We start from the raw sequence: 25,576 nt of genomic DNA, 5'->3' as shown, positions 1-25,576 counted from the left end.
ATGTGGCATCCTTATCAGATGCTGTCTTTAGTCTCTGGCTCTCACAGTATGTGGGTCTCCAAGTCTTCACTGCTTTTCCTCCCCTTTTTTTGGTTGGACTGCTTGCGATTTCCCAACAGTCCTGTTTCCAGTCTAGATGAATTTCTGTGAATGAGAACAGATCATTGAAACATTCCATCTTTTCATAATAGGAACTCATCTCATCTAGATTCTTCCCCACGTTTGCACATATGTTTATAGTGTTTTATGGTTTAAGATTTTAAACAGGAGTTGTGATGGACTTGCCAAGATGGTATAGGGGGAGCAGCAGGAGGTTCCAAGTACTTCAATCAGTCAGCTACCTCTGTGGTTCTATGGGTGCGATTAACCAAATAGTTCTGTTTATAGCCTAGATGAATTCCTTTTGTAAGAAGACATATTTACAGTAAGTTTTTAAATGGCCTATTTTTAAATTAGTTTTTTCTAACAGCTTTAGTCAGTCCATAGACCCTATCTTAAATACTTGTACAGTTAAACTGTGCATCACAGAGTATTGGTGTCTAATTGATTTCATATTGGCACGTACATAAAGCCAGTGCAACCAGTGGACATAATGGTACTGTCATTGAAGTTAATAGTAGGTTTGCCAGTGGCTTCAGTGAGAGCAGGATTGGGTCCAGTATTTGCATTGTGAAGGATGATGAGATTTCTCTTCATCTGACTTTTTTCCTTGCCTAGATCCTGCAAACTATTCCTGCTGACGAACAATTTTCTTCCTTTTTGTAATGTATCAGATCTCATAGATGGCAGGTACATTAGAAAACATGTCCTTTGCCCTGAACTTCCTGGTGGAGAGCACTCCCTAAAAATTATTAAATATGAACATGGGGGAAGAGATAAGTTACCAGTCACATTCACAGTGCACTCTGAGTTAGAATCACAGCTCAAAAAAATTATAATTTTAGACAATTTTTACTGTTTTATAGTGTCTAGTGTTTAGACTTTAGCATTCCTAATGAATTTATGATTGGATTAGACATAGGAATTAAGTTTTTGTAGAAAGTTAGTATTCTCTCAGATACAATAACTCTACTTAGCATCATTATAGAAGGTCTAAAGTGGATGGAAAACTATAGTAAATAGGGTTCATTGTGTTGGAGAAGATAGCGTATTTTCATTGAGATTCTACTAACATTTAAATGTTCATCCAATTTCATTGTGATACGTGACATGGTAACCAGAGGACCAGTTAGTCAAACGAGTGTTCTTTTGTGGATGTCTATAAAGAACTGTTCTGTTTTAAGAAAAGTCAATTCAGGATGCCAGAAAGACTGTCTACTTGAATGACAAGAATTTCATGAAAACTGCATTGCAGGAAGACAATAGTTACTCCACAAACCTACTTCTAAAAATATTTTAATCTTGGTATAAGAGAAGGAAAAAGGAAACAAACATTGTTAGCAATTGGGAAAGAGGGGGTATATTTTGCCTATGATATTTTTAAAGCAAGCGCGCATATGGAATTGTTAGTGTTCATTTTCACATAATGGGTTGATTGAAATAACTTCCTCTAGAACAGTGGTTCCCAGACTTGTTCCGCCGCTTGTGCAGGGAAAGCCCCTGGTGGGCCGGCGGGTTTGTTTACCTGCCGCATTCGCAGGTTCAGCTGATCGCGGCTCCCAATGGGAGCTGCTGGAAGTGGCGCAGGCCGAGGGACGTACTGGCCGCCACTTCCAGCAGCTCCCATTGGCCTGGAGCAGCGAACTTGCGGACGCGGCAGGTAAAGAAACCGGCCAGCCCGCCAGGGGCTTTCCCCGCACAAGCAGTGGAACAAGTTTGGGAACCACTGCTCTAGAATGTCTTTCATTACTGGTTTTTCATGACTGATACAATATAGACTGTATCAATGAAAATTGAAGCCATACCGCAGTTTCAAAGAAGCTTTGGCTAAAAGGGCAATGTCAGCACAAATATTAAGGGACTCAAGTTCTGTATTTCGCTCTTTCTGAACCACCTGGGGACACTAATTTTGAGTATATCACTAATCTCCATGTATTTTTACGTTAGTTTGTATTTCTGTGTACTCGACTCACCTATTTTATCTGAGCTTGGTAGTGCCTATGTATTCATTTTTGTAATTGGAACTAAGCCATTTATGTGTAGGGGCTGATGCGAAGAGGAACTGAGCACTGCCATCTACTATTACGGAAACATGTTGTAACTATATATTTTGTAAGCTATACGTTATTTTGCTTTGAATACTTTTTTCATATATTGCATCCTAAAATGCATTACAAATTTAAATAATACAGTTGCAGTGAGAATAATAGAAGAAGGAAGAATGAATTAAAAGTCACAATGAAGGTAGGTATTGAGAGGAGATTTGAAAAGATGGAAAATCAGTGAGACAGATTTAGAAATGTTTTCCCATACAGCAGGAGAATGGGGTGAAGAAGACTCCCTCAACAACATTGTTGAGTGCCAGGTTCTTTGTTCTACCCCACATGCTCTCAAGTAACAAGAACGTTTCATCTGTATTTCATCTAATTTTATGTCACTTGTGTGTTTTCTTAGGTAATAATTACCAATATACAAAACAGAAGCCCTAAACCGGGGTCTGCAGTACATGAACAGGAACTGGGATTTTTCCTAGAAACAGGACTCCAAAGAGCACATGTCTTGTATTTCAAAAATGGGTAAGAATTTAATTTAGGTTGTTTTTTTTTGTTCTGGATTATAATGTCAAAAAAGTTAGAAAATGAAGCTGACAAGCATATAATCTTTACTTTTTATTACTGTAGTAGAAATATTTTTGTTGAAGATATTAATTTTCCTATCCAGATAGTATTTATTTTAACTTGCATTTAATTTTTTCCTCAAAATATATGTACAGAATAAAATGAAATAGGGAATATTAAATATTTTCTTACAGCTCTTTATTAACTGTAAGAACTTAAAATATCAAACCTATAAATATCTGTGAAATGTCTGTCTTTTGTGTTGAAACTTTAATAATGAAATAAAGAAATAGAAAACAAAACATTTGATTTTTATAATTTTGTTCCAAATCTCTTCAATTATCACTTATTTTAACATTATGCTGCAGGATAAATATGCATGAAGATCAACAGTATGTATATGTATAATCTCCATTGTGCCTACTCTGTAGAACCTTTTAGACTGTTCATGAGAGATCATTTATAATTTTGTGAAGTAAAAATTCTAAATATAGGTGTACAAATTAATATCAAACATTACGGAAAATGAACAAATCAATTCATTTTTTTAAGCTCTTGAAAACTTGGAATGCTAGGTTTAAAGTACACTTCTGGTATTTGTTGTTGAATCCGTAGTCATTTTAGACTACGTAGACTGGTTTGCTGGTTTTTGTTTTTTCTGAGAAAATACCATGTGAAATCCTGCCCCCTAAATGTCAAAACTCCCACTGACTTCAGTAAGCCCAGAATATCACTTTGTTTGATTAATACCTTTCAAATCAAAATAAATAACTAAAATGGGTGGAGTCAGGCAGTGTCTGTAAAGGTGTGAGATTTTGATGTAATTTGAATAATGAGGGTTGATGAAGATTTTCAAATTTATTATTTTGCCACATGTCTCTGGATCCCATCTGTTTTTCTGCTGTATCTTTTTTTTACCTTGGGCTGACCAGAACTGAATACTGAATTGTTAACTTTTTAAATAGTGAGCAGTGTTTTACTTTGTGCCCTTTTAATATTTCACTCCAAAATTACTTGATCGTATAATTTATTTTGCCCTGGCCTTAATATCAAGTTTATAGGAATTCAGTCTAAGACCTTTTCACTAGAAAGGTTTCAATAAACTTGTTAAAACTATACTTATAAATCATTGTTTTCATGTAAGGGTTATATGAACATAGATGATAGGCAGTTAGGAAAGTTGGATGAATGTGCTTGTTTATCTTACAACAAGGCTTTGTTACAGATAAGACTATAGATCACAACAGGTCTCAAACTGAGGTGTGGTAGGGAGTCTGCAAAATTTGAGTGTTGCTTTCCTTGTAGTATTTGTTTTGTCTTTGCGTGTAGGCTTGGGCAGGAGTATGCTGATGATGTAGTGTAATGGGGTCCTTTGCCTTCTGCTTCTTCATGAAGCAGAGGTAATTATGAAATTCTATGAAATCTTTAAATGTCGGTTGTGTCACTAGACTCTAATCTGGCATTGCTTGTGAGTTAGTTCCAATTAACATGTTATCAGAATTACCTGATGAAGCATATTCACTTAAAAACCTGAATAAATACATATGCATAATATTTTTTCAGATTTCACTCCAGATCCAGTAAGTAGTAGTAATCATGTAGCTCTGAAAAATATGTTGCATAAACAGAGAAGCTTGATGCAGTCCTCTGCTATGGAGTGTTTCTTCCTGCATATCTTGGAAACTCAAGGTCAGGTTTTCTAATGTGCTGAGCATCAGGCTATCACTTGTTTTTATATTTATTTATGTATGTGTCAGTCACAAATAGTTGGCAAATATAAAAAGACTTTTACAGCTATTGAAGGAGCTGGACCCTGTCCTCTGATACCTAGTGTGCACTGCTGCTTCCTTAAGCAGAACACCCTTATTTAAATTAGACCAATTGATCCAATTAACTGTCCCTTTGCTCAGAAGCTGTACCCAGATTTTCTTTTAAAGAGAAAAGTATACATTCTTATACAGAAACCAGTGAAGATCTTATAGGCATGCATTTTCTTGTAAGAAAAAAGATAAAAGCATTGAAACCTTACAAGTCTAAACGCTAAGTGTTAGTATTTAGAAAATACATGGAAAAACCATTTTCTACCAGAAATTTATGAAACCATATTTCATGAATTATTTTACAATCTTTATTAAGATAGAAATTCCAAATTAATGTTTTCTTCTCAAAAGGTGTAGAAGAATTGAGTTAGGATGAGCAGACTATATTGACCAATGTAATCCTAGGATGCACCAATCAAGGTAATTCCACTACAGATAGGGAAGTGTGACTACCATCATACAAGGAACTGGTGAGACCATATCCAGAATGGTGTGTGCAGATGTTTAAGAAAGATGAATTCAAAAAGTGGAACAGGTACAGAGAAGGACTACTAGGATGATCAGAGGAATGGAAAATATGTCTTAGGAGATGAGACTTAAGGAGCTCTCCCCATACTCTAGCTTAGACCTCGCCAGAGCTGAGTGGAGTGTAACAATTATCTCCTCTGTCTGATACACAACATTCCTGTTAATACACCCCAGAATATTTGCCTTTTTTGTAGCTTCATCACATTGTTGGCTCATATTCAATTTGTGGTCCACTATAACCCCCAGATCCTTTTCTGCAATACAACTGGGCGGGCAGTTATTTCCCATTCTGTATTTGTGCGTTTGATTTTTCCTTCCTAATTGTAGCAGTTTGCATTTGTCTTTATTTTATTATATCTTATTGATTTCAGATCAATTATTGAATTTATCTAGGTCATTTTGAATTCTAATCCTGTCCTCCAGAGTACTTGGTACTCTTCCCAGAGTGGTTTCCTCCTCAGATTTTGAAAGCTTACTCTCTACTCCGTTATCCAAGTCAATGATGAAAATGTGGAATAGTACCAAACCCAGGACAGACCTCTGCAGGATCCCACTAGATACCTTATCCCAGTTTGAAAGCAAACCATTAATAAGTACTCCTGAGTAGGGTCTTTCAGTCAGTTGTCCACCTACCTTATAGTCATTTCATCTAGACCAGTGATACACAGACCTCAGTGGTTCAGAAACCAAATTAGCGATCAACATTACCCAAAAGAGCCATAGTAATGTGAATTCATTTACAATCAGACTGTTTAATTATGAATACATAGTACTAAAGGGAAATATATATATTATTCTCACAGCAAAATGACTGACCAAGTATTATGATTTTATCAACTACAGTTGGGTTAATAACTAATTGATTGATAACTTAGATTGGTTAATAACTAAATCACGCGGAGTTTTAATATCATGTGCTGCAAAGAGTGGCAGGAGACAGATTATAGAGTCACTTGTGGCTCGCGAGCCTCAGTCTAAGTATGACTGATCTAGACCATATTTCTCTAGTTTACTTATGAGAAAGTTGTATGAAATTTTTAAAAGCCTTACTAAAATTAAGATATATCATGTCTGCAACTTTCCCCCATCCAGTTGGCCAGTAACCCTGTCAAAGAAGGAAATGAGATTAGTTAGGCATGATTTGTTCTTGACAAATCCATATTTCTTCTTCGAGAGATGTCCCTGTGGGTGTTCCAATCCAAGTGATGGTGCGTCCCTATGCCTTTGCTCAGAGAATTTTGCAGCAGTGCCCATATGGGTCATGCACATGTGGTGCCTGCCTTGCGTTCCGTTGGCTCTTTATCTAGCTTGCACACGACCTGGACTCCTCAGTTCCTTCTCAACTGTCTCCAGCCTGAGATGGAGCTCAGCAGTCCTGTTGCAAGGCTTCGTTTCTACTAGATAAGTTAGGATAGTTTAGATACATTACGTTTGAGTTATTAGAGTTACGTCCTCTACCTGGAGGAGGACGGGGAGGGAGGAAAGGTTTTATTTCTTCATCCCCTAGTATAGTTAGTATTAGGTTAGGAAAATGCCTGGTTTCACCAGGATTTAAAAGATGCACAACATGCAGAGAGGCATGTTGGACACACTCAATGTGTTTGTTATGTAGGGGAAGCTCACATTCCTCAGAAATGTGTCCATCATAACAAACTGAAAGCTAGGGCATGCAAGTATAGAGACCTGAGACTGAAATTCATCTTGATGGAGAAGTCATTAAGACCAGCCTCTGACCCGGGCAGGAGCCCTCTTCCCAGTATAAGTCACCGGTCTCTTCATTGCCAAGGTCCTCGAAGACCAAAAAGTCCACAAAAAAATGACTGTCCTCTTTGTCTCATAGAGAAAAGAGCAACACAAAATGGTCGCCAACCAAATTGCTCTCATTGGTGCTGGCTGCACCATGGCTCAGCACCTCTGAGACTCCGGGCACCTCCTGCACCATCTGCATGGTGGACGCCACCGCCGGAACCCAGCGCTCTGATGCCATGTCTAAGGGCTCTAAGTTGTCCGTCTCCACCATGGCACCGTTGATAGCACTAAAGGAGATGGCACCAACAACCGCTCCTATTTCTGTGCTGCAGCCCAATGCTACTAGTGCAATGGTGCCTATACAAACTGCAACGGCTTAGCACATCACACTCCTGATGTAGTAGGCAGCTCACTCTTCAGCACTGAAGCTCTCGGGGCCATGCCACTTTATGCACCAGAGTATCTGTTGGTTTCCTTGACTCCAGAGTCCCCTTTCTTGGGCACCGATGTGTCACCGGGGCCAGTGGATCCACAGCAACAGTTATCTCCGATAGCATCACAGTTCTTGAGTGATGATGATGAGGAGGTTGAAGGGGCATTCTCCCCTCACCATTCCTCCCCTATCAGGATGCCTATGGCTACTGGACCACTACGATCACAGTCCACATATGCACACGACATGCCACCATGGTACGGTCACCCAATGATAGGACTTGCCTGGTCACTGGCCATACTGGAATCCCTGGGGGTTTACAGAAAGCACTGCAGCAGGTGCCTCAGCCCACGTAGGGAAGACACCAGATCCCCACCTCCACCCTCGGAGACCGAAGTGACCAAGACAAGGGATGAATCCATAGCAGAGCAGGAAGAGGACACTGCTCCTGACACGTCACCAACAAATAACAATTCATCCTGCTCACTAGATGAGCATATTAGGCCTCTACCCACAACCACCACAGATGACTTTACCCACTTTCAAGATTTATTCAGAAGAGTGGCCAATGAGCTCAAAATTGCCCTGGAGGAAGTGCCAGAAACTCAACGTGAGCCAGTGGATATCTTACAGACATCTTCCTCCTCAAAGATAGCATTGCCAATCAGTGGGGCTATCATGGAACCTGCCAAACTCCAGTCACCATATCTCTAAAGGGCGGACAGAAAATATTACTCTGCTGGGTCGAGCTGTATTATCATCACTTATTCTACCAACTCCGAAGCCCCTATCATCTTGGGAGTGCACTACTCTGTGTAGTCAAGGTGGCCCATTTCAAACAGTTGACAAGAAGGTATGAGTATCAGCAGGCAGATATTAGTTTTTGTAGTGACCCATCCACTCCCAGTCTTTATTCAGGCCTAATTTGATGGGATCCAGTTTGATGGGGTCCAATTTGATGGGGTCCAGGTGTCCAATTAATTAATTTTGAAACTGGACACCATCAAATTAGGCCACCTTGATTACATTGGCCTCATTAGCACTACAAAAAATATTTTTTTTTCCTCCCTTGGTATTCACCTCTTCTTGTCAACTGTTGAAAATAGCCTACTTCCACCTTAATTGAATTGGCTCGTTAGCACTGACCCCCCCACTTGGTAAGGCAACTCCCATCTTTTCATGTGCTGTATATTTATACCCGCCTCTGTATTTTCCACTCCATGCATCTGATGAAGTGGGTTTCAGCCCACGAAAGCTTATTCCCAAATAAATTTGTCTCTAAGGTGCCACAAGGACTCCTTGTTGTTTTTGCACAAGGTGAGTAACCATCACTTACTATTACTTATAACCAGGGATCCTAGAAATCTGTTAGACACAGAAAAACATGGAATTTGTGTTTTTACAGAGAATATTTAGATTGTACATTCTGTGAAAAAATAAAAACATTTTACTATTAACTAAATTTTACGGAAAGTCACTTATTCAGTGTGCACAACCTCCCACTCTTGTGATTGATTTATTAATGCATTTTAAATTTACAATGGAACCCCATTTATCTGATCTAATTAGGTCTGGGGCCACATTGGAGAATCAGAAATTTGGATAATCAGGAGAATTGGCAAAGAGCTTTCTATCTGGAGCCCCCGGCTGCTGTCAGCCCCAGGCAGCTGGTGGTTTGGTTAATACAGAGAGCCGGATAATGGCGGGTTGGATAGACAGGGTTCTACTATATCAGTAAAACATTGTGTTCAGCTGATACCTATATATACTATGGCTAGGGATACTAAAGTTCAGTATTTCAACTGCAGAAAAATGCGGATTTTTTTTATCATAGAATTTTGGGGGTTTATTATGGAAAACTAGGATCCCTGTTTATAATCCTGTTATTTTTTAGGTGCTTACAAACTGCATACTTAATAATCCGTTCCAGTTATCTTTCTGTATATCAAAGTTAGGATGACTGGCCTGTAATTCCCCAGATCTTCTTTGGTCCTCTTTTTAAAGATAGGTACTATGCTTGCTGTTCTGCAGTTCTTTGGGACCTCACCTGTCTTCCATGAGTTTTCGAAGATAATCACTAATAGTTCTGAGATTGCTTCAGCTAGTTCCTTAAATACTCTGGGTGAATTTCCTTAGGCCCTGCCAACTTGAATACATCTAATTTACTTAAATATTCTTTATCATATTCTTCCCCTATTTTGGCTTGTGTTCCTTCCCCCTTGGTGTTAATATTAATTGTGTTAAGCATCTGGTCACAATTAACCTTTTTAGTGAAAAATGAAGCAAAATAAGTATTAAATGACTCAGACTTCTTGGTGTTGTCTTTGTTAGCTCTCCTTGCTTGCTAAGTAGTTGACCCTCTCTTTCTCTTGCCCCTAATGTAATGTATATTTTAGCAACCTTTGGTGTTAAAAACTATGAAAGGGTTAGTGTAGACCAGGCACTGGTGTTTTTGTCACCAAGTCAGCTAGACCAGTGGTTTTTAAAGTAAGGCACTGGGTTGTGGTGGCTGTGGTAAGCATTGCGGACTGGGCCATTAAAAGCCCCATCGGTGGTGATGCCTGGTTAAGGCAAGCTAGTTCCTACATGTTCTGACACTGCGCTGCGCCCCAGAAGCAGCCAGCAGCAGGTCCAGCTTCTAGGCGGGGGTGGGGCCACAGGGCTCCACTCCCCACCCGAGCACTGGCTCTGCACTCCCATTGGCTGGAAACTGGCCAATGGGAGCGGAGGGGAGGTGGAGCCTCTTGTCCACCTCCACCTAGGGTCCAGACCTGCTGCTGGCCACTTCTAGGGCATAGCATGGTCCGTGGTGCCAGGACAGGCAGGAAGCCTGCCTTAGCATCCCCGCTATGCCACTGACCGGGAGCCTCCTGAGGTAAGTATGCTCCCCAACCTCGTGCCCCAATCCCCTTCCCCAGCCCCTGCAAACCCAGAGCCCCATCCTGCACCCCAGAGCCCTGCACCCAACCCCAGCCCAGCACCCCCTCCCACACCCTGAACCCTCATTCCTGGCCCCACCCGTCACCCCTGCACCCAACCCTCTGCCCCTCCCACACCCCAAACTCCTCATCCCCAGCTCCGTTGTGTTGTGGGCATCAACAATTTTCTTCAACTGGGTCGCCAGAAAAAAACTTTGAAAGCCACTGAGCTAGACCATCTCTGAGCAAGATTAGACAATATGTTGATAAAATCACGTGAACCTGTGTTCTGTAGTAAAACTGGTGGAGTTGTATGAGTGCTATATCTGTGGAAGCATCTGAAAATGCTTGTTGTAGATGCAGCCCCCGAGTTTTTTTTTTTTTTTGAGTTTGTGCCCTTTTCATGGGTCCACAGGATCAGCACTATGCCCCAGCTTTTAAATAGTCCCTTGGAGATACATCTTTAATGTGCCAGACCCCTGAAGAGTCCCACTCTTCTTTAAGGGGAGGCCTCAACGTCTCGGACACTGAGCCTCTGGGCTCCAACACTCCTGCTTCTTCCTGTGAGCATTACCTGACAAGTGAAGCTGGCACAGATTCCTGTTCAGAGACTTTCACTCTTATCAGTGACCAATGCACCTCAGCAAGTATTTGCTGTGACACTAGGCAGTCTTTTCAAAATAGAGTAAGGTTTATTAGTCAGCTGGAACACTGATTTGGGAAATCCTTAGGTTGGCATATAGAAAAGCAAAGATTAAGACATAGTTGTCAAGGTTCCCTCCCCATTCTGAACTCTAGGGTGCAGATGTGGGACCTGCATGAAAGACCCCCTAAGTTTATTCTTACCAGCTTAGGTTAAAACTTCCCCAAGGCACAGATTCCTTTCTTGCCTTGGGAACCAGCTTAGGTTAGAAACCTGATACGCTGCCACCACCAAGCGATTTAAACAAAGAACAGGGAAAGAGACCACTTGGAGACATCTTCCCCCAAAATATTCCCCCAAGTCCTACACCCCCTTTCCTGGGGCAGGCTTGATAACGCATTTTCTAGCAAGATTACTTACTAACTTTACAGGAGTTGGAGGCTTGCATCCTTGATCTGTTCCCGGCAAAGGTAGCACACAGACAGACAGACAAAAACCTTTTTCCTCCCCTCCAGATTTGAAAGCCTCTTGTGCCCTCATTGGCCATTTTGGGTCAGGTGCCAGCAAGGTTACCTTAGCTTCTTAACCCTTTACAGGTGAAAGGATTTTGCCTCTGGTCAGGAGGGATTTTATAGCATTGTATACAGAAAGGTGGTTACCCTTCCCTTTATATTTATGACAATAGTCCATATGGCTAAAGCCAGGGCTTCACCCAGCCAAGTGCTGTGGAATCCATGTTGGCTCACTCACCCTTTCTCTGTCAGTGCCGGGTGAGAACTTCTGTCTTCCTCCAATGGTCAGCTCTTACTGTAGCCTTATGTCACCTCTTTGCATATTGGTTTCCTCTTGTAGTACCCCTGCTGAATTTACATGTTCTGCCTGCTGGAGTTTCCAGTTGTTAAGGGTCAGTAGTTCAGTCCTTGGGGTTCTCATTGTCTTTCCGTTTCTCTATTAATATTCATATCACCCCAGACAGTTCTGTGATCCAAACACCTCATGTCTCCTGCTCTGCCTGAGGAACATGTAACACTTCTGCACCCACTGTGTAGCAATCCCTAGTCAAGAAAGTCACTGTTATTCATATCTTTAATACAAGTATAACAGAAAACTCCAACTTCGTCACAACCCTCTTTAAGTTTAGTTACCTTGCCATTCCATCTATTAGACAGAATATGCTGTTAGACTATCACAGGTTTTTCTCAACCTGTAGGTTGTGATCCAAAATTGGGTTGCCAGAATGTGTCAAAAGGTCACATGGGACTGGTCATCAAAGTTCACAATGTATCATGAGCCCAGAAAGGACTATGATATGTCTCACCTGTGCATCTCTCAGATTCACTCTCCTGCTGGTGATAGCCCATCCAAAGTGACAACTCTCTACACAATGTGCATGATAATCAAGTTGGGCCATTTCCTGCACAAATCCAGGTTGAGCTATTACCAGCAGGATAGTGAGTTTGTGTGTGTGGTTTTTGGGAGGGGGGTGAGGGGGTGAGAGAACCTGGATTTGTGCAGGAAATGGCCCAACTTGATTATCATGCACATTGTGTAGAGAGTTGTCACTTTGGATGGGCTATCACCAGCAGGAGAGTGAATTTGTGTGGGGGGGTGGAGGGTGAGAAAACCTGGATTTGTGCTGGAAATGGCCCAACTTGATGATCACTTTAGATAAGCTATTACCAGCAGGACAGTGGGGTGGGAGGAGGTATTGTTTCATATTCTCTGTGTGTATATAAAGTCTGCTGCAGTTTCCACGGTATGCATCCGATGAGTGAGCTGTAGCTCACGAAAGCTCATGCTCAAATAAATTGGTTAGTCTCTAAGGTGCCACAAGTACTCCTTTTCTTTTTCCAGTTTGTAGTTTCAAGTTTCGTAAGCAACTTTGTCATGGAGATAACTGTCATGGTACCCTTACTTTATGCTGAAGCTAACCTAGAAAAAAATTCTTGGTTGAAACAAAAAGTAGTTTTTTGTGATGAGTAACAAAAAGTAGTTACAAAATCTGCTATAACGTAATCTTTGTAAAATCAGCTTTTTCTGCCTTTTTATTTAAGATTCTTTTCTTATCAGGCAAGTCTTCAGTGAAAAAAACAATGTGCCTCAATGTGAGGGGAGTTAATTGTTCATTCAGACATTCAGATAAGATGATCTGTCAAGAACAGTTTGTTTTGTTGTCTGAGGCTCCCTATGCCATGTTACATGTGCTGAATTCTGTCTTAAGTTCAGACTTTCGAATGGAATACTAATGTGAAGTTTACACATTTAAAAGGTCATTCAGTATAAAACTGTCACTAAACTGTATTTAAAACTGAAGGAAGCTTTCCTGTTGAAATTAATTTTAGTAATAATTTTTTGTGATCTGTATAGTTGCATATAGTACAAAACTCTCCAAAAAGGTTGAAGATCAATGTGTTGTGGCAGTTTAAAAAAACAAACAAACCCTAACAATGTTAGGAACCATTAGGAAAGAAATGGATAAGACAGAAAATGAAATCATAATGCCAATATATAAGTCCATGGAATGCCCACACCTTGAATATTGTGTGCAGCTGTGATCACCCTATCTCAAAAAAGAAAATTAGAATTAGAAAAGGTAGAGAGAAGGGCAACAAAAATGATTAAGGGTATGAAACAGCTTCCGTATGAGGGGGGAGAGAAAAAAAGGCTGGGACTGTTCAGCTTAGAATAGAGATGGTGAAGGTGCGATATGACAGAGGTCTATAAAATTGTGAATGGTTTGGATAATGTGAATAGGGAAACGGTATTTACCGCTTCACAATAACACAAGAAAGAGGGGGTCACCCATTGAAACTAATAAGCAGCAGGTTTAAAACAAATATAAGGAAGTACTTCACATAATGCAGAGTTAACTTGTGGAACTCATTGCCAGGGAATGTTGTGAAGGCCAAAACTATACTGTGTTCCAAAAAGAATCAGATAAGGACATGGAGAATAAGTCCATCAATGGCTATTAGCCAAGATGGTCAGAGATGCCACGCCATCCTCCGGGTGTCCCTAAATCTCTGACTATGAGAAGCTGGGACTGGACAACAGGGATGGATCACTCATCATTGCCCTCTTCTATTCATTCCTCTGAAGCATTTGGCATTGGCTATTGTTGGAAAACTGGATACTGGGCTAGATAGACCATTGGTCTGACCCAGTTTGGCCATTCTTCTGTTCTTATGGTCAAAATTGGTTAGACATTGAACACTTGTGTGTTTACTAGTTTGAAGCTGTAGTTCTGTCTTAACTCATCCTGTTACGTAGACTTTTAAGTGTATTTTTAGCTCCTGTACTGTAGTCCTTTAACAGTAGCTAATGTAGGCCTTATTCTAATTTTTATCTGCACAAAGTGGGAAGTTTCAGGTCTTACATGTGCTGCAATACAACACAGCAAGGCAAGCTAAAAGCAGCATGGTAGCATTACGTCAGAGAAAGAACATTATTTAGCAAAAAGTTTATTGTATTTAATTCCCTTTCACCTATCCAGAAATCAGGGCTATCTTAGCTTTTGGGACAGTAATTCCAATTGGTTTGAACCCCTGTTACCCTCTGGTGTTTTTTTGGGTATTGTGTTGAGTTATGTTGAGTTAAGCATCTGAGATGCTGCAACTGAGGTTGTAGTGGTCTTAACATGCAATTAACTGAAAAGTCTCTTTAGCTATTAAATTAGAGATAGTTCCACTAACATTGGTTTAAGTCCAATTTAATTGGCACATGTAGATGGTATTAAGTTCATATTGTCAACAGAAGAAATGTTTTGTTTTATAAATAAAATATTTTGGCTACCTCTATTTCAAAATATCCCTATGCTCTGTTTTATATGCTGCTAGCAAAGTTAGTTATTTACATTTAAATCTATAGTTCTAGTTGAAGAAAGCATCTGAAATTGGTTCAAATTGGTGGCATTTGCCAGTGTGTAACTGAAAACATTTCAATTCATTCACATCAGAGTTTTTTTTAGGGGAAAGTAATTAGTGTGTGGGCTGACTAATTGGTGGTCCAGTTTGCTTCACTATAAGATTAGAAACTGTTGAATTACTAAACCTCCCCAGTCAGAGTTTGTCATGGAAACAGTGCAGCATGTGTGTGTGATGTCAGTCATGAGCTGGTGACAAGGACTGAATTTTGGAGAAACTAAGAGACTAATTAGGAGCCCAGGGGTGTAAAAAAGGCAATGTTAAAGGGCCTTGCTCATCTTACTTTATATAGTAATACCATTATCCTTCAATTTCTGTTAACAAATATCAAAATACATTCCATTTTCTACTCTTTAAAATTAAAACATCTTAAATTCCTATTCCAAAGTGTTTGTAAATGTACAAACTGGATAGGATGCCATAGCAGTAAAGGCTTAAACCTAGGAATATATGGATGTTCTGGAGCCAGGGTTTTAAATCCTAACAGATAATTCAGTCCATCATTCTTCTAAATTAGATAAGGTAAATCCCACACAGGTGGCTATCTGTAGGTCTTGTCTTTTCTTCTTCGTCATTGAAGTTAATGTGGCATTTTTTTCAGAAGAGTAGGTATTTGCCCAGTCTCCATGGCCAAAATTCTGTCTTCCACCACTGCTGTACAATCTCTTAGCTGCTTCCATCTATCCTATGGGACTGCATGTCAGGGGTGTGCTGTATTTTATTAAAATCTGAAGTGAAATAAACTGCAAGAAGGAAAGATACAAAGTAACTGTGAAAAAAACTTGGGAAAAGAATAGGCAGGTCATTCAATTCTAAGGTCAATTTTAAGGTCATCAACTGAAAATGAAAGGGAGGCTCTCATTCTTTCCTGTGTGGACTTCATTTTTTTGATAGTGGTCAGCTGTGTAGTTGTGAACATCATCTTCAGAGCTCTTCAGCAGCCATGTATGAGTAATGTGAATTGTATTTTTATCAGGGTGGATTTGATTTAAATCAAATTGATTTATATGATGATTTAAATCACTAGTCAGGAAGACTCAATTTAATCATGGATTTCTACATAAAAGGGCATTCTTGTTAGTTGTTATAACCTTAATACATATTATTCACAACTCAGAGATAGATGTAGGTTTTATTTTTAGAAGGTACACACTCTACATTTTTAAGTGATTTATTTTGAAAACTTTTCAGATAAGTTTTACAGGTATATCAGAAAATGAATGATTGTTTTTTTTCATTTACTAAAGGTAACTGAAGCCGATATTTATGAAGTCATTGGGAGGTTAACAATCTCCAATTCAACAGGTTAACCATTAATATTTGGAGAATTTTCTTGCCAGGCTGTATTAGGAGAAGAACATCACCAGAGAGACATTTAAATTGTTTTATTTGACTAAAACAACAATGTTATGTATTCTGGATTTTTTACTTCAGCAGCAAACATATAATATTTTAACAAAACAAGCATATGAATTTTTGAATATAGTTAAACATTCAAGTTTTTTAAAATCAGGTTTGTTTTTGTTAAAATTGTTTTTAACTAAAATAGTTAAATGAAATATTTAAAAAAACAAATACAAAAATTATATCTACTATGTCAACCAGGTCAACATGAAAAACTTAAAATATTGGCTTCTGCAGCTAACTCAGTTGTCTTCACTTTCATTTTCCTGTTTGTTCATAATCTGGAAAAGAAAAACAAGCTTTCCTGCTTTTCAGGTCCCAAATGATTTCTCAATTTGGAATAAATTAGTCCAAAGCAAGAAAATATTCTTTCTACACCAGCAGAAGAAGCTACTGCTGTTAAAAGTGAGATTGTCACTTCAACAGTCTCTGAATCCAAGAGCTTAAGTGATTTCCACCAGTTCACTGGTGCAACTTTCTTTTAAAAATCATCAGCAAACATATATTTCTTGAATGGTTTACCCTTAGCTATGAAGTTTATTTTAGTTGGCATTATGGAGGGATGATTGCTGTATGTCCATGTCATAGCCAACTCCTATTCTTCAGTAGTTAAGGTTTGACCCTGGTGCCAAGTATTGAGAATATTTGCAAGAAAATGAGCTGGAGGTAGTGCTTATCCCATTCATTTTTTTAATGCTTGTAATTTATTTTTTGCTCAAACATGAGAATTCAAGAATAGTCCAGAAGGAAGACAGGCAGTCCTTAAGAAAGAAGTATGAAATAAAAAAGTTTACCAACCTGAAGATCCTGCATGTTCAGACATGTTCCTTTTATCATCTTCAACGCAGCTTTCTCCTGAGAAGGAACACTTCTGATGATGATGTTTCATTTGGGAAACCAGGCCTTGTATTTCTTTGTTGAACTGTTTGCATTTTGCACTCATGCCTGTCTTATCCACAGGTAGAGGAACTTCATTAAAATATTCCCAAACTGGGTCTCTTTTGCGGCCTGCTGCCATTATAGGTTTTTCCTTCTAGTGAGAGAATGGGATGGTAGATCTCAAATCAATGAAGGCTACACTCAGAAAGACCTCAAGACTTCTGGAATATGTTGCTCAGTTTCACTTTTGTTTCTACTGCCTGCCCTTCCCTTCTCACATTTATCTCCAGTCGTCTTCTCCTTGTGCAGATCTATTCTGCCCCCAACAATCTTCTGTTCATTGAACTTTTTGAAACTTTCACGTTTAGAGAGAGTTAAGGGATTGACTGTATGTACACAAATTTGCAGAGGGACAATAGGTTTCTCACCTCTATTTATTTATTTATTTATTTATTTATTTAAAAACATTTTTGCTGTTAGCAAGCATGTTCTCTCTGGAGACACTAGTCCACAGTTTGAGAACTGCAAAACTAAGCATCTGTGATGGTATCTTCTAGACTGAGCACTGAGTCCGATTGGGTAGATAGAAAGATTAATCTAAATAATCTATATAGAAGCCTCTGGAACACCATAAAATTGGGTCCCTAATCCATGAACTATTGGAACTCATTTACAAAACTTTTCTTAAACATTACATGACTATATTGTGTCATACTATAGAATTAGAATTTATAATCCCTATTCCATGATGAGATACATTATAGCTCAAAGATATCTTAATTAAAACTATCTTTTGATAGGTTTTTTCCTCAAAAAGCATTTTATCAAAAAAATCCGATTTAAATAAAAAAAAATCCTTTTTTTTTTTTTAAATCATTGATTTTTATCCACCCTGTTTTTTACCCTTTTTTGTGAAGAGGTAGAAACACTAAGTTAAATATAGGTATTTAGTTGAGTTTGTGTTGTATTAAATTATTATTTTAATTGCCTATGCTCTGGTAGTTTGTGTATTGTAGACAGATGGGTTCTGACATTGTTGGGCTTGTTTTTCCTGGTAACCATTCTCCATTCTCTCTTGATGCTATTCTTTATTGGGGAGATGGGGAACTTTGAAGATACCTTCCTCTTCCCAAAGTGTGTAATGGTTTGTTAGCTGAATTAGGATATGTAGTACTCCACTCATTCATTGTTCCACCCATCCACCCGTATATATATGGCAGTTGGGGTTTGAACATTTTCTTCCAGGTTTAGTGGCTTATTGTCCGCATCATGGCCATATACCTTAAGTTATTTCTCTGCTGTTTTTGAAATCACATTTTCTGTTGAAATCAGAACATTGGGAAGTGGATGCCTGTTTGGATGTACAAAGCAGCACTAAAATTATTCCTTTTACTCTGAAGTTTATATAAGATTATGAACTGCATGTACTTCACGGGCCTCTGTATGTTCCCATTCTGGTATAAAGTGCCACCCGGAGTCTCAAGGTACAAGGGGGCATTCTTTGCAGGAGTGGATATACAGAGGCTCAAAGGTGTGCAGTTACTGATAAGTACTCTGCCTATCTGGCGTTTGGAGGGCTTACATAGTTAGTTTAGTTCTTTCTTCTTGTTATAGCTGCAACCATATTTCAGGTGATGTGCATGTAGTATGCTTATACTTACCTCTTACTCTCCCCAAAGTATTATGCTGCAAGGTGGCAATGTACTTAATGTACATAATTATTTGAAGAACGTTAAGGATATAAAGAGAATCTGGTAGACAATTTCAAAAATACTGTGATTCAAGGGGGGAAAAGGGACTTCCCTCTTCTATTCTATTTTTTCCATATGATGGCCTGATAGTATGTATTGGGGGTTGCCAATAAAAGGCCAACATATACTAATAGTTAACCACAGTTATTTTCTATTGTATTATTTAACATTTCTATTAAGAGAAAACTGTGATATCTTTTGGCAAATATTGACTTTATAATGGTCCAAAGAACAGCTTCAGAACTGAAAGTGACTACATTTGCACCAGCATTTATGTGTTATAGTAATTTTTTCTTTCAAATATTTGTCTAAATCTATTCAGGAGAGTATCAAGCCTAATTACTTTTGTTTTCCTGCTAGTCACCACAGTTAATGTTGTGTAGTTAATAATTTTCTATATAAAGAAATTCCACTCTTGCTCTTCTAATGACCTCATCTTAAGTTTATGTTCCCTTGTTCTTGTATTTACTCCAGCTCATACAATGCTTCCTTCTTTCTCTTTCACAATTAATATGCTGCTTACCTCAGTGAATTGCCATATGCAGAGGGAAGGGACCAGTAACAACAGAGATCAATTTATGTAAATTTATGACTAAAAGATTGCAGCTTTGTTAAATAACTTAACAAGATAACATCTAAAGCAGTGTTATTAGTAGTTTTGAAGACTGAGCTTGCACTTCAGGAAAATGAAACCACATGGTCCTCTCCTAATCCCTCCTGCCATTTGCTTTTAAAGGTCTACACATCTTCCCTTTTGTGAATCCATGCTGACTCTGCTTTTTTGTTGTAGTGTCCTCTTAATCTGTCCCTGGTCAATGCTGTCTCTAACTAGTTTTCCTAGATTCCTTTCTAAAAGTGAACTGTAGAAAAAATTATCAGAGTTAAGAGACAAAACTTTCATTCCATTCTGCTTCCCGGAGCACTAATTATGTATGTGAATATATGCATGTTGGCAGCAACCCCTATAGTTAGATTGCCTTATTTTTGTTGAGGAGATCTAACATCTCTATTGTTTGCTGTAGTGTTTGAACTTTGACGAGACACATTTATAGTAACATACATATCTGTGTAAAAATTGAATCATGGGGAGGGTACAAGTTGAACAGGTGTTAAGTAACACGCAAGATATTTTTGTAACGGTACAAGAAAAGGAACATCATGGAAATGGTGGCCAGGACCGAACAAAATTTGAATGAGGACTGTTGTGCACACTTTGTCATCACCACTGAATGTAAGAGTGTAAATGATACCTTAGAGATAACTACCCTCTCTTACCCTTCACGATTTGTGGTTGCTGGGTCACTCTTGCTGTCTGTCCCTGTGATTGATTTCTCTAAGACCAACAGTAAATGTTCTTTGGAAGGCCCCTTCTCTGGATCTTGTTCCCTGTGACTGTTCACCAGAGCTAAATTTTGACAAGTTTGGGTTCAGTACATATTTGATCAGGCTTTTAAACTAGCTAATAGGGTTATTGTTGCAGAAAGGCGTAGAGGTGTTTTAGAGTTTTTTAATTGGTAGAGTTATTTTTGTTAATTTTTATTACGGGGCATGCATGGGCAGATGGAAATGGACTTGTTATAAACTGTTAAAGAAAATAGCTGTAAAACTTCACATTGGTGGTGTGTACTGTGAAAATGATGAATCATAATCTGAATATTAACTGCATAATTTCTGCAGCATCGTCTTCCAGTTAATTCTTGAAAAAGTTATGTTATGTGGTAGAGAAAACCAGTGATTTTGTTCTTAAGTTCCTTACACATTTATGGTGCTTTATAAGTAATACATGATAATATTTGAGTGGGTAGAGGAAAAGTATGCTACCATAAATGCATCTTGAGTAAATGGAGTAAAATGAGCCAATGAACTCAGGAAAGGAGAGGTTATATAGGGTTTAATCAATGCAAAATATTTTTTTTAAAATACACTAGGGGTGTAAGTTGTCTTTTTCATGTAAATTTTGAATGCTGTAGAGTTCACTGTCTTATGAATAATATTTTTCCTTATCCAGAAAAAAATATGCACATAAAATTAGGACAGTTCTACTCTTGATAAACTTAGTTAAAATGCAATTGTGGATATTAAAAGTTGGTGTTGATCTGACCAAGTATAGTAGAGCCTTCCCAACCAGCAAAGTGTCTATATAGGGCTTGCTTAGAAAAGGAGAAAGAATGGCTGTTTATAAACTTGTTCTAAACACCCTTGCTATCTTAGTCTTGGATTTCATGTCCAAGCTGGGTCCTGGGCATGTATGACTGCGTGTGGAGATATGGGGAGGGTGATGGCAAAGATGAAGTAATCGTTCAGAACTGGGAAGAAAATGCTACTGGAGTAAATGGTTTGACAAGCTAATTTCATTATGTACTTAATTTCTTTAGTAATTTTACATTTTACCTTTTTTTAGTAAGGACATTTCAGACACCAAAATCTTAAAGGATTGCATATTCAGCATTAGGAAGTTTGACAAAGCAATGTAGAAGCATTGCAGAAAAATCTAATCCAAGTCCTGACATTGTGCTGGAGTGCTGTGTGCTGCAATTCTTTAAACTAGCTGGAACGTTAAGTAACTTTTAATGCAATTTAATCTTGCATCATTGAGCTCTTTGGGTCACAGATGCTGTAATGTGATATACATTATTATTTATACAGGAATAGAATTGACTGAGCCAGTCGGCAAGTTAGGGTGCTACACCATTACTGATAAAGAGCTATGCACTTTTTTCACAGTTATGCAAATCCCTGCACTGTCTGTGGCTGGCTGATTTGCACAATCAATATACAGTTATTTCTCAGCTTTATAGTATGTGGATCCCTCTACTCTTACTGGCTGACAGCCATTATTTAGTGTAGGGATTTGTTTGATCGCTACATGGTTATTTCTCAGTAACCGCACAGTAAATATGCAAATCTTTCTCTGGCTACTATAATCCCACTACTCTGATTGGCTCATATAGTCCAAAATTTTAAGGTGTTTGCCTGCAACATAGATGCTACCTCAGCCTCTTCCCCCACTTCACCTGATGCAGAAAACAACCCCCTCCCCACATACATACACACACCGCTCCAAAAGAAAATAGGACTTTTAAATTCTTCTGGTAAAACTTGTTTGTTTGTTTGTTTGTTTTTTGGTTTACGTTTTTGAATACATTTGGTTCATTTTCCTCCTTTCTCTTGTCCCTTCCCCTCTTCCCCTGGCAGCGAGGCAGTATTTCAAGAACAATTAATATATTTGTCTGTGTGTTTATATTGGGGTTTATCTCAGCCATGCCCTCTTAATTAAATTTTGAAACACAATCTAAACAAGATAGATTGTGGGTTTTCTGGAGGACAGAGCCTTGCATACCTGTAATGAGGAGGGGGAAAAAAGTTGGGGAAGCAAAGATGGAGAGAATGAGGAAGGATGGACCAAAAGGGATTAACTTTTATTTAAAAGCAATTTGTCTTTCATCATATTGACAACAAGACCCCATCTTGTGTTTTATAGTTTCTGCTGCTTCTATGTCGAATATTATATTTCATTTAATGTAGGTATAATGGTAACCTCTAGATGTGCCCTGGTAACTTGTTAATAGTAGGTGGGCACTCAGTTATAAGTGTTGAGTGGAATAGAAATACCTTAGTTACCTCGAATGCTGTGTACGACCATAGTTATAAGGAAACTTTCTGAGCTTGTTTCATTTCAATTAAGATGGTTAAAAGTAGCATTTTTCTTCTGCATGTAAAGTTTCAAAGCTGTATTAAGTCAGTGGTCAGATGTAAACTTCTGAAAGAACAACCATGTTTTGTTCAAGAGTTACGAACATTTCAGAGTTATGAACAACCTCTATTCGTGAGGTATTCGTAACTCTGAGGTTCTACTGTACTCTCTGGGAATGGTTTTACAATGTTTTCCACATTATAGTAGCTCCATCTAGGCTGTATTTCCCTAGTTTGTTTGTGAGAGGGTAATGGAAGACAGTATCAAAAGCCTGACTAAAGTCAAGATATATCACATCTATCATTTCCCCCCATCCACAAAGCTTGTTGTCATGTATGGTAGTAGTGTGCTCTGTTTGGAGACTCCTGCTATACAAAGGTGAAATTGACATGTTCATGTAATTCTAAGGATTTGTCATTTTTGTACTTTTTATAATAGTGGACAGAGTATCTTTTGATTTCTTAATTTTTAATTTTGTTTTGTGCGCAGTTGAGGAATAGTGCTTGGGATTTTCAGAGGAGCCTAAGGAGTGATGTACACACTAACTTGCCCTGCCCATGCACGGATTTGAACCAAAATAACTAAATTGCTTGCATTTTTTGTTGTCTTGATGCAAGTTTTTGTCTTGATCAGCCCTCAGGGAGTTAGCTACCCATTCTGTGAGTTCAGTGGGAGCAAGGTGCCTAATACCCTTAAGCTCATTTGAAAATTCCAGTCACTGTTCTTCAGTTATTCAGCAGTACCAGTCCAGATGGAAGAGTAGAGCTGCCTTTACCTAGCAGCTTGAAAACAGAAAATAAAATTTGAGGCTATATTTTAAAAATGAATCATGCACAATTGGAAAGGCCTGACTCTTGTCAGCTCATGTGCGTATTGGGGTATGCATACACACACAACCAGACACAGAACTGACTATCTGTGCATGCAGATCCCCAAGTTGCCAATTCTTAAATTACTGAAAATCTCTGTCTGTGAGTGAATGTTAACAGTTGTGTTACTGTTCTGTATATTGAACAACTGAATGGAGTTTGCTTTTAGAATGCATTTCATTCACACAGGATCTCAACATTCTTTACAGACACTATACAGATGTTACATTTCACAGTTAAATTGCCATTTGCCACTGCAACTCTAAATCAGTAAGGGTGGGGCTATTAAAATTAAACTGTATCTTTTTGAAGTTGCTGGTGAAAGTATGTACCTGTTAAGGGAAAAAATCTCTCCCTTTGAGCACCCAAGAAACTAGTAAAAACTGTTAACAAATATATGAAATGTACTTTACTAAAGGTGAAAACCTAAAACCTTGTTAAAGATAAATTTTGCTTCAGATTTTTTCCTCTCAAAGCATTTAGCTCACTTCTTGATTTATTTATCCCTTTGTACTTTGTAATAGTTTGTATAGAAGATGCTGTGAAAACTTAAATTGTATTGTATTCCTGTGTTTTTGTGCTGTGAAACAATGTTAAATGCTTTATGAAGCAAACACTAGTTATATATTTTCTTAGTTTTCTTACACAACCTTATTGTGTTTTCCATGAAACAGTAGAATCTGACTGTCTCTCACTCTGTTCTAGTCTTTTCCTGTTGGTTAGCAAAGATGTAATAGCAAGTAATTTAGTGAGGTCTCATGCCACTTCTCCAAGATTATTTTTACAGATTACAGTACAGAACACAAAATAATATATTTCATATATAAAGCTTTTATTAATGACATAATACAACACAAAATGAACTTAGTTCATTTATCTCTTTTGTTTTTGTACACACATTTGCTAATTCTCAAAATTAACTAATTAGCAATGGGGTTTTCAATTAGTGTGAATTAGCTGAGATTCTGCTGTTTCCATATTTCATTTCTTGTAACAAGTCAGTGTTCCAAAGAGTTATATGTTTTGAATCCTTTCAGCTGCTCTTTTGACAGATTCATAGAGAGTATTCCATTCTTAGGACTATGTTTTCATCTTGATTTCTAGATTAATTAACGTGCCCCCCTACAACAACATATCTCCCCCACACGCTCATTTAGAACAGAAGACTGGGAGTCAGGACCCCTGCATTCTGTTCCTGGCTCTGCTACTGACTTGGTGTGTGATCTTGGCAAAAATCTTTTATGTTCTGATTTTCAAAGATGCTGAACAGCTGCAGTGCTTCCTGCTAACATTCTGTGCCTCATTTTCCTCACATGTAAAATCAGTATAGTAATGCCTGTTTCACAGAGGTATCTTATGTGTTAATATATGTGAAGAACATTTGGACCCTTGGGTGGTCAAAGTGCAAAGTATTATTTTTCTTAGAGGAGATGCTTACTGAAGCCAAAACTGTAAACCATGATAAATCTTGTTACCTGTTTACCTAAAACCAGGCTCCAGCAATGTCTGGAATTATTGATTCTCAAAAATATATCATTATTTCTCATATAATTGATATATCAGATACTGATCCACTTTGAGCAGCTGTTCATAGGTTTGTATGGATGTAGTTGATATTAAACTTATTTTCCTTTTAAGTCAAGTCAGTTTTGGTGGTGAAGCATGTCTTATTGGTTACCCTAGAGCAGCGGTTCTCACAACAAATTTTTTGGTGGCCTCAGAGTGCAGCCACCAATTCTTGCTGGTGGCTGCTCTGACAATTTTTCCTAATTTACTTAATTAACTTTAGAAAAAACAAATAATTATGCACACATACATGTCCAAATCTTTGTAATTTATTTATGATGGGGCTGGGGTTTTTTTTGTTTTTGTTTTGCCAGACTTCAATAACAAAAAAAAAAATGTACGATTGTCTCTATTATTTACTGAACCTAAACAGTATACTGAACAGAATAGAAACACAGATAAGGTGCTTTGCATGTTTTGCTTTTTTGGTTGATTTTTTTTTTTCAGACTTGCTAGCTAGTCAGTCTGCTGCTATGATAATTGATAGTTGTATATTTGTTAATGTCACTTTTCACAGCAGACTTACTCAGCCGTGGCAAGCTGGGGGACAAATTAAGCCCTGGATGGGGGGGGCAGGGATGATGGGGGAGCTGGGTGGAGGGCCCAAGGAGGCAGCGGGGGTCAGGGCGATGGTGGGGGTTCTGAGCCTGGGGTCCCACTGCAAAGCTGGGGGAAGGAGGAG

At 38.4% G+C, this 25,576-nt stretch overlaps 1 protein-coding gene across 4 annotated transcripts in view; it reads left to right on the top strand.

Moving 5' to 3' along the window:
- The window catches only part of TTC7B (tetratricopeptide repeat domain 7B), a 302,589-nt gene that overhangs the window by 76,630 nt on the left and 200,383 nt on the right, over positions 1-25,576 (top strand). For 2 of the 4 annotated variants that reach the window (XM_073349421.1, XM_073349424.1), the window contains 2 exons: positions 2,554-2,675; positions 3,086-3,109. In XM_073349421.1, the coding sequence (XP_073205522.1) occupies positions 2,554-2,675; positions 3,086-3,109 (146 nt within the window). The remainder of the gene's footprint in view (positions 1-2,553; positions 2,676-3,085; positions 3,110-25,576) is intronic. The other 2 variants (XM_073349423.1, XM_073349422.1) reach the window with 1 other exon arrangement.

This window comes from Lepidochelys kempii, chromosome 6 (genome assembly GCF_965140265.1).
Source record: "Lepidochelys kempii isolate rLepKem1 chromosome 6, rLepKem1.hap2, whole genome shotgun sequence".
Classification (NCBI taxonomy): Eukaryota; Metazoa; Chordata; order Testudines; family Cheloniidae; genus Lepidochelys; species Lepidochelys kempii.
This window is presented reverse-complemented; position numbering and strand designations above follow the sequence as displayed.